Below are 12,240 nucleotides of genomic sequence, written 5' to 3' on the forward strand. Positions count from 1 at the left end.
ACATTGATATCCTAAGACACGAAACGATCGTTTTTTGTGAGAAACTGAACAGTATTTATATCATTTTTTACCTTTGATACACAGCCACGTCCATCTGTCATGAGCACGAGTTTGGCATCTGGCTCGTGGCACGTGTACGCGCTCTGTCGTAGTATACGCAAACGCCGTAAGGGGAAATCAGTGAAAAGTCCCGGATGAGTTTGCGCAAGCAAACGTAATCTTTTAGCTTTAAATCGGTTTAAACAATCAGGATACGTGCAAGTAATTACCATTTTGAATAGCCGCTATACCCACAATCTCTGTGCACTGTGTAAACAATGAGTGTCGTATACATGCGACAGATCGCTTCCGGCGTTTGCATAAACTACGCCAGAGCGCGTGCACATGTCACAAGCCGGATGATGATCTCATCGTGCTTATGACAGTTGGACGTGGCTGTGTATCAAAGGTAAAAAATTATATAAGTACTGTTCAGTTTCTCACAAAAACCGATCGTTTCGTGTCTTAGGAGTCTTCACGAGCCGCAGGGTGTAATTTGGATTTGTCTGTGCATGTTTTTGTTTACTATTAAAGGTTTGGTGCCCATCCACGTCCATGATAAGGCTGGCAGACTGCACCAGTTTTCATTAAAAATCTTCGTTTGTGTTTTTCTGAGGAAACAAAGCCACCTACATCTTGGATGCCCTGGGGGTAAGCAGATAAACATCAAATTTTCATTTTTGGGTGCACTATCCCTTTAAAGCAAAAAATAAAAATAAAAACTGTAGCTGTAGACTATTACTTCACCTAACAAACTTTTTTATTAATTAATTTACTAAACCTCATGTCGTTCCAAATTCATAAGATGTTTGTTAATTTTCAAAACACAAATAATGATGTGTTTTCTTTGCCTCTATTAAAAGTCTGTTCCACCAATATTTGTCTATTTATTTATGCTGGTAATCAAAACCGTGTACAATATTAGTTACTTCACCTAAAAGTTTTTTTTTACATGTATTTATTTATTTAATCATTTACTCACCCTCATGTTGTTCCAAATTCATAAGATGTTTGTTAACTTTCAAAACACAAATAATATATATTTTTTGTTTTCTGTACATTTATTGAAAGTCCGTTCCACCATTTATTTATTTATTTATTTAGTTTGGTCAAACAGTGTACAGTATTAGTTACTTCACCTAAAAGTTTATATATATATATATATATATATATCTTTATTTCTGTATTTATTTATGCAAGTAATCATTTATTCACCCTCATATCATTCCAAATTCATAAGATGTTTGTTAATTTTCGAAACAGAAATAAGGGTTTTATTTTCTATCTATCAAAATAGTGTACAATATTAATTACTTTACCTAATATCTTTAAGTTACACATTTATTTATGTATTTATTAATTTAATCATTTACTCATCCCCGTGTTGTTACAAACTGATAAGATATTTGTTCATTTTTGAAACACACATAAGGATTTTTTGTGTGTGTGTTTTATATGCCTTTATTGAAAGTCCATTAAACCAAAAATCAGATAATTATTTATTTTTGTAATCAAAATATTGTACAATATTAGTTTCTTTACCTAAAAGTTTGTTGATATTGATTGATTTTTGGTATTATTTATTTATTTTGGTAATCAAAATAGTGTACAGTATTAGTTGCTTCAACTAAAAGATTGTTGATGTTTGTTTGTTTGTTTGTTTGTTTGTTTGTTTGTTTATAGGTTGGTTGGTTGATTTTGGTATTATTTAATTTTTTTTATGGCAATCAAAATAGTGGACAATATTAGTTCCTTCACCCAGGTTATTTATTTATTTATTTATTTTGGTAATCAGAATAGCGTACAATATTCGCTGCTTCACCTAAAAGTTTGTATAGTTATTTATTTACTTATTTACTAATTCATTCATCATGTTGTTACAAACTCATGATGTTTGTTACTTATTTATTTATTATGGTTATCAGAATAGCGTACAATATTAGTTGCTTCACCTAAATATTGTTAAGTTATTTATTTAACCATTTATTCACCCTCATGTTCTTACAAACTCTGATGTTTGCTAATTTTTGAACCACAAATAAGGATTTTTTTTTTGTTTGTTTTCTGTGCCTCTATTGAATGCCAATACACCAAAAATGCAGATATTTATTTATTTTTATTTAGTTTGGTAATCAAAGTAGTGTACAATATTAGTTACTTCATCTGAAAGTTGTTTATTTTTTTTAAATCATTTACTCACCCTAATGTTGTTCCAAACACATCAGATGTTTGCTCATTATCGAAAGACAAATAAGGATCTTTTTGGTGTTTTCTATCCTTTTATTAAAAGTCCATTCCACCAAAAATCAGACCAAAATCGCATAAATATAAACACACAAATTCAGATCGGTTTAATCCAAGAACTCTGAAGAGACGTTGCTTTATGATGAACACATTTAATTTAGGTTTTTATTTGCATATAAACATTGTTCAACACACATTCTGTATAGAGCACACGGAATGTGGCAAACAATAAACTTAACTGTAGTTGCTTGATGCTCGCGAACAAACCTCATGTTTGAGCTTCCATTTATGAGTTTGAATTGACAGGAGGCTGAGTAAAAGATGACCATTATCATTTTTGACAGAACTGTTCCTTTAATATTGGCTGTTGGCAATAACATGAATGTATTTATCAGCTTATCAAACAGAATTTTTGTATTTTGGTGTATCCCAACCTTCATGTTATGAACAGTGTGATCCAAAAGACTGATTGTTTTAAAGATTATAATTTTGACTATGACAAGGTCATTTTCTGACAACATGTTGTGTTCAATACTGAAGAAGACTGATCTAAGAAGTCATGTGAACAGTCAGATTATATTATTGTTTCTATGGAAAACACATCAGTCCCTAGGGCAGGGATCAAATCTCTCCGCAGATGTCAGAGAGAATTAGCTTGCGTTAGAGCCGAGCAAAAGCTCTCTGTCTGTCCCTCTGTTTCTCTGTCCAGCCATCAAATGCAATTCTTAAGGATGTTTAAGCATTGCCTCTCAATTAAGTGTTGACTAAGTGTGTGGTGGGCGGATCCTTTATATAAAGTGCTCTGATTTATGCTGTAGGTTTTGCATTTTAATCCCCGTTTGATTACAGCGGGTAGGAGCACGCTGGGAGAAATATCCGTGCCGGCACAGCGTGTTTTAATTACAGTAGCCGCTCTGAGGGAGGACCGTTCTTGGAAAACAAGGCCGTGGGGGTTTATTAGACGGGGGAATTCAGCGGATTATTATATTAAAAACAATGGACGTGTTAATAGCCTTTGTATTGGTGTGTGAGGCTCATAAGTGTTTGTCTTTGTCCTTAGGGGTCGTCTTGATGGAGATCTCAGACGTCCATCGGAAGGTCAACATGGAGCTGGAGGAGAATGTGAGTTTTTTATCATTTGTTTCCTTGCTGTAAACATATCCTTAGGCTGACTGAAAGCACATTGAAACACACCCAAAGAAGAGATCGCCATCTGCAATTGAATTTCATATCAAACTTCCCATTTCCCATAAACTTTATGCACTCTCTCCTGATGACGTACAGGCAGTCTTATTGCGGCAAACAACAGGAAAGGGTAGAGGAATACAGCGGACACACCTACAGCGTGTTAGATTGTAGTGTTTTTTTTATCAGAGCAGGTTTGAACATGCCTGTTGATGCACCTGAGCCCAGCGCCACATGATGACAAGGCCGTTCCTGCTGGTGCAGCTGCTGACTGCAACCTGTGAATGAAAAAACAGGCCACACAACAGAAGACAATCAGTCCAATTTGATACCATTTTCACAAACCTGATAACTCATGATCATTCCTGAAATACCTGACAAAGTATTAGGGTTGTGATACTGATACAGTACCATTCCTAACATTTGTTGTATCGTGAGTCTATACTAGCTTGGTAACAGTGTCACACAGGCTCTTAAAAAAAGATTGGAACTAAAAGACAATGCTGTGCCAACTATATTGAATCCAACAATATTGTTGCAAGTTACAGTTTTTATTACATAATCACCATTTAGCTGAGTATTTATCAATCTGTGAAGAATGTAGGCTGTCAAACATAACATAACTGTTAGCCAATCATAACAGTGGGCATTTACTTCCGAGTCTACAATCCGCCACACCTATTCAAACAGAGCTTTTCGATGAGGGGAGTTACAAACCGCTACAAAAGGCAGTTCATGACCCCTTTAACAATAACACTCATGAAAGTCCAGAAGTCTGTGCAGTGAGCTCTGAACCACATGCTTTAAAAAACTGTTGTGTGAAACTTTGTAATTCTGCAGTGACAACTTTGGTGATTATAAAAGGATGGGTGCGTTCTAATATTGTAGCACTGCTGCTTTGTGCATAATTTATTCAGAATTTGAATATGTTTTGTTTCTCATGGTTCAAATAGCACATCTGCTGTCAAGATAGAGACATTATCTTCCCTACTTTTCCATCCAGTTTTTACACTAATGTCCGGTGGCACAGATTACTTTTACAGATTACAATTACTTTTATCATCCAAAACTGATGGTTGTGAAAATTTCCTGACAGTCTCCATAAGGTTTTCTCATTATTAGCGCTTTAATGACACATCGGTGGTCTGATTATTTAATAAATCAAATCCTTACACAATGACATTTACAGGTTCATTTCTACTTCAGATGTGCAGGTTACTATGCCAGCCTACATTGTTCCCAGAATCTAAAAATACTCCCGTAGATCTATGAAATGATGACATGAGAATGTCTTCTTGAATATAGGGCAGACACATCTAAAACACAACAGTGATTCCTCATTAAATGCCTGAAACAAACAAAGCCTTTTTCTGAACGAAGAGATGCATTAATGAAGACGTATCAGGAAGTGTAGGCAAACGCTGGGAGTGTGGGATTCTCATCTAAAAAGGGGCGAAAAAAGATTAGTGAGCGAGAGGGGTGGGTGGGCGCACTTGTAGCCATGATGATGAGGTGTTGATGTAAGCGCTCTCGCCCTCGTTCATTAGGTTGATGGGTTAGTTAGTGTGTGTGTTTGTGTGGGTATCCCTCTGTTTGTTTGTGACTCATCTCCATAAGCACTTTAGCTTATACAACAACTGTAAAAAGCCTGCCGACTCACCCGGTTGCCTCATTTCTGTTTTGGTATGCGTTTCGTCAATGTAGGCCTCTCACCAGTGCATTTTCATGCCAAACCGTTATCATTCGTTTTGTGTAGCTTGAATCTTTTTCTCTCTCTGTCTCTACAGTTCAAACGGTTTCACCGGGAGGTTATTGCTGAGTTGGAGAGGAAGACAGAAATGGATGTGAAATACATGACGGTGCGCTTATGTTCATCATCACTTTTGGATCTCAGTTGCAAGTTGCATCAGAAGTACCAAACTTGAACAGATACAGTTGAAATCAAAAGTTTACATACACCTTGCAGAATCTGCAAAATATTAATTATTATAGCAAAATAAGAGACATCATACAAAATGCATGTTATTTTTTAGTTAGTACTGACCTGAATAAGAAATTTCAGAAAAATGTTCTTCAGAAAAATCCATCAGGTCCCATCGATTCTTTGGTTTTTCAGCATTTTTGTATATTTGAACCTTTACCAAAAATGACTGTATGATTTCGAGATCCATCTTTTCACACTGAGGACAACTGAGGGACTCATATGCAACTATTACAGAAGATTCAAACGCTCACTGATGCTCCAGAAGGAAACACGATGCATTAAAGGATAACTGTTGCCAAAATGCAACCTGGGCTGTTTTTTTTTTACTGTACTCGAGACAAACTTATATCTAAAAGCATAATTACGACAAACGAGCCGTTTTTGAGATTGACCGTGATTTCGTTTTGTGGTCAATGGCCGGTGAATGGGAATACTAGGGGCATAACTTTGAGAGCATCAAAATCGATATTTTTACAACACTAAGAAGACTTGACACACCATGAAACTTTGCTCGAAGTATCGCCTGGGTCTCTACACATGAACTCGAGCATTGAGAACATTGTGTACACAGAGTTTACTAAAAAGAAAGGTTTTGAACAACTCACTTTCACTGTTTGAGTTTCTGCTCGCAGCCGTCTTGCCAGTCAAGAAGTGTCGATCTCCGAATGCGAGGAGAGTAAAGATGGATAGCTCCTAAAGCATATTTCCATATAAATGCACGGCTAATTCGTTGTTTTGTCGCAAGTGGAAAACAATATTAACCTTCTAGTTGTAAAAAGAGCCTCATATAATCCTAATATTTCGTCCTATGGAGTCCATTCATTCGCATTCAGAGATTGACACTTCTTGACTGGCAAGACGGCTGCGAGTGGAAACCCAAACAGTGAAAGTGAGTTGTTCAAAACCTTTCTTTTTAGTAAACTCTGTGTACACAAACAATGTTCTCAATGCTCGAGTTCATGTGTAGAGACCCAGGCGATACTTCGAGCAAAGTTTCATGGTGTGTCGAGCCTTCTTAGTGTTGTAAAAATATCGATTTTGATGCGCTCAAAGTTATGCCCCTAGTACTCCCGTTCACCGGCCATTGACCACAAAACGAAATCATGGTCAATCTCAAAACGGCTCGTTTGTCGTAATTATGCTTTTAGATAGAAGTTTGTCTCGAGTACAGTAACAAAAAAAAAAACAGCCCAGGTTGCATTTTGGCAATAGTTATCCTTTAAGAGCCAGGGGGTGAAAACTTTTGAACAGAATGAAGATGTGAACATTTTTCCTATTTTTGCCTAGATATCTTATTTTTTTCATTTAGTACTGCCCTTCAGAGGCTACAGAAGATACTTGCATGTTCCCCAGAAGACAAAATAAGTCAAATTTACCCTTCAAATTTAATGCAATGCACCTTCTGTAATAGCTGCATATGAGTCCCTCAGTTGTCCTCCATGTGAAAAGATCTCCAAATCATACAGTCATTGTACATATTAAATACATATTAAATTCAAAACATAGTGGTAAACAGCAGTATTCACTGTCTTTGTTTGTTTGTTTTAACAATAAATATTATGTGAAATCCCCTGCAGGGTCTTTGAGGAAAACTTGTGGGTAATGAATATGTGAATTGTTTCTTTTGTTCTGGCCTCATTTGCAAAAATGAATCAGACTTCCTAGTGCTAGAGAGACGAAGGTCGCACATTTGCATTTGATTGTTGCCTCTGAATTCTCAGTTATAAGGCTGTGTGTGCATTACAGTGTGACCTAAAAAAAAACGGTGATATATAGCATGATAATGTCACGCTACAGTGCTGCTAGTTGGAAAACATAGCTGTTAACAGGAAAAGCTTGATTATTTTGAAAAAGACTACCGTCACGTCGCTGAAACATTTAGTTAGTTATGCCATTACTTCATTCACATTCCGTGTATGATTCTATGGAAGCCCGTTTCTGCCACTGAATAAAAGTTTACATCTCGCAATTCTGACTTTTTCTCAGAACTGTGAGATGTAAACGAACAATTGCAAGATATAAAGTCCAGTTCTGAGAAGAAAAAAAGACTGATATGTTCACAGAATTGCGAGTTTGTCACACAATATCTGGGAATTCTGACTTTATAACTCACAACTGTGCATTTTTATCTCACAGTTCTAAGAAAAAAGTTTGAATAGTGAATTTATTCAGAATTGTGAGAAGTAAACTCATAATTATGACTTTTTGTCTCACAATTCTGACTTTGTGTCTTGCAATTCTGACTTTTTCTCCAAATTGTGAGATATAAACTCACAACTGCAAGTTATAAAGTCCAGTTCTGAGGAGAAAAGAAATTATTCTGGCTGTATAATTTACAATTGCTCATTATATCTCAGAATTCTGACTTTATAACTCGCAATTATGAGTTTATATCCCGCAATTGCAACTGTTAACTCACAATTGTGCTTTGTTATCTCACAGTTCTGAGAAAAAAGTCAAGATGTAAAATGCAAGATGTAAACTCACAAATGACTTTTTTCTCGCAAGTGCGACTTTGTCTCGCAATTCTGACTTTTTCTCTCATTATCGTGAGATATAAACTTGCAATTGCGAGTTATAAAGTCCAGTTCTGAGAGAAAAAATACTGATATGTTCACAAAATTGTGAGTTTATAGCTCAGAATTCTGACTTTATAATTCACAATTGTGTGTTTGTATCTTACAGTTCTGAGGAAAAAAAGTCAGAATTGTGAGTTTATATAACACAATTCTGAGAAAAAATGTCAAAATTATGATATGTAAACTCAATGATGTAAACAATTTTACGAGATGTAAACTCACAATTTTGGCTTTTTGTCTCGCAATTTCAACTTTTTTCTCAGAATTTTGAGATATAAACTCGCAATTGCGAGTTATAAAGTCCAGTTCTGAGGAGGAAAAAAGACTGTTCACAGAATTTCTAGTTTATAATCCAGAATTTTGACTTTATAACAATTTTGAGTTTATAACTCACAATTTGTACGCTTGTGTCTCACAGTTCTGAGAAAAAAGTCAGAATTAGGAGATTATGACACAATTATGACTTTTTTGTTGCAATTGCAACTTTGTGTCTCACAATTATGACTTTTTTTCTCAGAACTGGACTTAATAACTCGCAATTAGAGATGTTCACAGAAATGCAAGTTTATATCTCACAATTCTGACTTTATAACTCACAATTGTGCATTTGTATCTTACAGTTCTGTGGTAAAATTTCAGAATTGCGAGATGTAAACTCATAATTATTTTATTTTCTCGTTTTGTTTTTTTTGTTTTCTCAGAATTAAGATATAAACTCACAATTAAGAGTTATAAAGTCCAGTTCTGAGGAGAAAAAAAATACTGATATGTTCACAGAAATGCAAATTTATATCATGCTATTTCTCAGAATTGCGAGTTTATATCTTAAAAACCTTTTTTTTTAGTTTTGTATTCAGTGGCGGAAACAGGCCGCTAGATATGATTCTCCGCAGATGTTGTATGACTGTGGGAAATGTGTCTAAAAATGGCATTATCTTCAGAGATGGGGACTCGTATCACACTCTTTGTTTTCCGTCTACATCTAGCACAAAAGTCAATCAAACTCATCTCTGCACTAACACACCATGCTTGTATGGACACGACTCTATGTCCCAGAGTGACACTAATCGAACACTGTCTCTCTGCAGGCCACGTTTAAGAGGTATCAGACCGAACACAAGATGAAGCAGGACTCGCTGGAGAGATCGCAGTCAGACCTGAAAAAACTCAGAAGGAAAAGTCAAGGAAAGAACGCTTCGAAGTATGAGAGTAAAGAGAACGAGGTACGTGGGGTTTGCGCCACACATACAATATACCTACATGTGTGCTCATGTTTTTATTTGCAGTTCAAAAAATAATAATGCATTCAAATGCGTGCATTATTCTATTATGTAAATAACAATAAAAGTTATGTAATTAATACAACATAAAATACTTTAGAAGATGCCCTTCATTTCAGTGATGGTTAAAGTTTTTTTCATACAAATGGTCTGCAAAATCTGCAAAATGTTAATTATTTTACCAAAATAAGAGGGATCATACAAAATGCATGTTATTATTTATTCAGCACTGGCCTGAATAAGACATTTCACATTAGAGACTTTTACATAATAGTCCACAAGCTCAAAAGATTACACATGCTTGTTGTTACCTTAATGATTTTCAGCTGTTTTTTTTTTTGTTTTTTGTTTTTTGTAATAGTTGTTCATGAGTCCCTTGTTTGCCCGGAATAGTGAAACTGCCTGCTGTTTCTCAGAAAAATCTTTCAGGTCCCACAAATTCTTTGGTTTTTCAGCATTTTTGTGTATTTGAACCCTTTCCAACAATGACTGTATGATTTTGAGATCCATCTTTTCACACTGAAGACAACTGAGGGGCTAATGTGCAATTATTACAGAAGGTTCAAACTCTCACTGCTGCTTCAGAAGGAAACATGATGCATTAAGAGACAGGGGGTGAAAACTTTTAAACAGAATGAAGATGTGTGCATTTTTTTTTTTTTTTTTTTCATTTTGCCTAAATATCATATTTTTTTTCCATGTAGTACTGCCCTTCAAAGCTACAGAAAGATATTTACATGTTTCCCAGAAAACAAAATAAGTTAAATTTACCCTGATCTTCAAATTCCAAAAGTTTTCACCCCCGGCTCTTAATGCATCGTTTTTTAGTCCCTCAGTTGTCCTCAGTGTGAGAAGATGGATCTCAAAATCATACAGTCATTTTTGGAAAGGGTTCGGATGCACACAAATGCTCAAAAACCAAAGAATTTTTGGGACCAAAAGGATTTTTCTGAAGAAGAGCAGGCAGTTTAACTGTTCAGGACAAATAATGGACTCACAAACAACAATAACTTAAAAGAAATTCAGGTCATTCAGGTAACAACGCAGTATTAACAATCAAGTGAATGTAAACTTTTAAACGGGGTAATTTTTATAAATTCAACTATTATTTTCTCTTGTGGAATATGTGTAAATGTCTTTTATGTGAAATCGCTTATTCAGGTCAGTACTAAATAAAAAATAGCATGCATTATGTATGATCCCTCTTATTTTGTTAAAATAATGAACATTTTGCAGATTCTGCAAGGTGTTCGTAAATTCTGAATTCAACTGCATGCATTTAATTTATGCCTGGAACAAGGATGCCAAATGTTCTTCAGTATTTCTGCTGTTTCGGTTTGGCACCCGCATGCAGGCTTCTTTTAAAGCTTGTATCCACACACATCATGAAGAGCATTCACACCCTGCAAAAATGTGGTTTTGCATGAATGGTCTAACGCACTACTTGATCAAACTATACATAAACGGGTACAACAAAAGTGTTTGTCAGAATAATGGAATCTGTGCAATTAGGGCTGCACAATTAATCTGTGTGTTCACTGTCAAATTGGCTTGAATTGCAGTAAACTTCCACAAACTTCATCTCTGCATCTGCTCTGAGTTTGGCTTGCTTTAATGTGCAACATTCAGCAACCGCCAACAAAAGATAAGCTTTAAGGGCTGCCTGCTGTTTTCCTTTAAAATTAAAGTTTAATGGTTCAGGGCTCGAAATTAACTTTTTTACTTGGTAGCACTGGTGCTCCCAACTTCAAAAAGTTAGGAGCACCAAAAAAAATTTAGGAGCACCTAAATTTTTAGTGATGCGCCGATCTTGATTCTTCATGGCTGATTCTGATTGCCGATGTTTTTACAAGCAAATTGTCTGATTCTGAAAGACTTTTTAAGCAAGGGACAAGAATTAATGAAAATATGAGTACATGAACAAGTTGTTTATTTTCAATACTGTCATTTAAATTAGAAGCAACCACTGCATTTTTAAACAATCTACAGTATAAATAACAAAAAATAAACAACATGGTTCTTTCTTAGTCGTGTAGAATATAAATGCAGTCAAAGTTTACCCTTTCAATATTCAAAGTGCAAATAGAGACTGATTTTTTTTCAACCATGGTACAGAGACAACTTACAATAGCCCACATACTAATAACAGCCTAGATATTTTATGTAGCCTAATTTGCGCGCATTAGGGATTCGCTCTCTAAACGTGGGGGTATTAAAATTGCTTTTGAATCCGCGTCCGCGTTTTACTTTCGGTTTCGTTTTTACGATCCCGCGAACTCTCTGCGGCGCTGAGCGTGCATTCTACAATACAAGAGATTACTTTAACAAAACCATTTGAAAGAGGGAGAACACAAACGAGATTTTGAAAAGCGTGTCCCCAGTGGAAATTACACCCCTGTGTGAGTGGAACTCTGCAACTAAGTTATCATTTGATGTGAATGTATGGCATGTTGTACAGTATGCAGGCCCGGCTCTAACCAATTTGGCGCCCTAGGCAAGATTTCAGGTGGCGCCCCTAGGTAGCCCCTACTGCTAGTGTGCATACACTCATAAGAAATTTAATAGATTTGTCTTGGATATTCTTTTATTTAAATAAAGCAATTGCACATTCAAAATACTTAGAAAGAATTAAAGAAACGAATACAAAAAAATGAACTGAACATATGAAATACAATATAAATAGCTTACATAAAGTATTAGATTTAAATACTTCCAAAATAAAAAAAGTGTAAACAAGTGACATTAACTTATCAATACAATATAAATACGGCACTGTGCAAAATAAGATATTAAAGAAACGAGTAGGCACCAAAAAGTGCAAGGATTTCAGGGCTCGCAAAATTTCAAAATCTCTGGTAGCCCTTCGGGCAGGTGCTCTTCAGATTTTAGTAGCCCGAAAATTAATTTAACCAGCCCAAATAAAAAAAAG

General features: G+C 35.5%; 1 protein-coding gene across 1 annotated transcript in view; it reads left to right on the forward strand.

Annotated features, from left to right (window-relative positions):
- baiap2l1b (BAR/IMD domain containing adaptor protein 2 like 1b) overlaps window positions 1-12,240 on the forward strand; it is an 87,868-nt gene that overhangs the window by 35,035 nt on the left and 40,593 nt on the right. The window contains exons 4-6 of the mRNA XM_073833843.1: window positions 3,344-3,405; window positions 5,256-5,327; window positions 9,120-9,254. Of these exons, the coding sequence (XP_073689944.1) occupies window positions 3,344-3,405; window positions 5,256-5,327; window positions 9,120-9,254 (269 nt within the window). The remainder of the gene's footprint in view (window positions 1-3,343; window positions 3,406-5,255; window positions 5,328-9,119; window positions 9,255-12,240) is intronic.

The sequence above is a fragment of the Garra rufa genome, chromosome 1 (genome assembly GCF_049309525.1).
Source record: "Garra rufa chromosome 1, GarRuf1.0, whole genome shotgun sequence".
Lineage (NCBI taxonomy): Eukaryota > Metazoa > Chordata > Actinopteri > Cypriniformes > Cyprinidae > Garra > Garra rufa.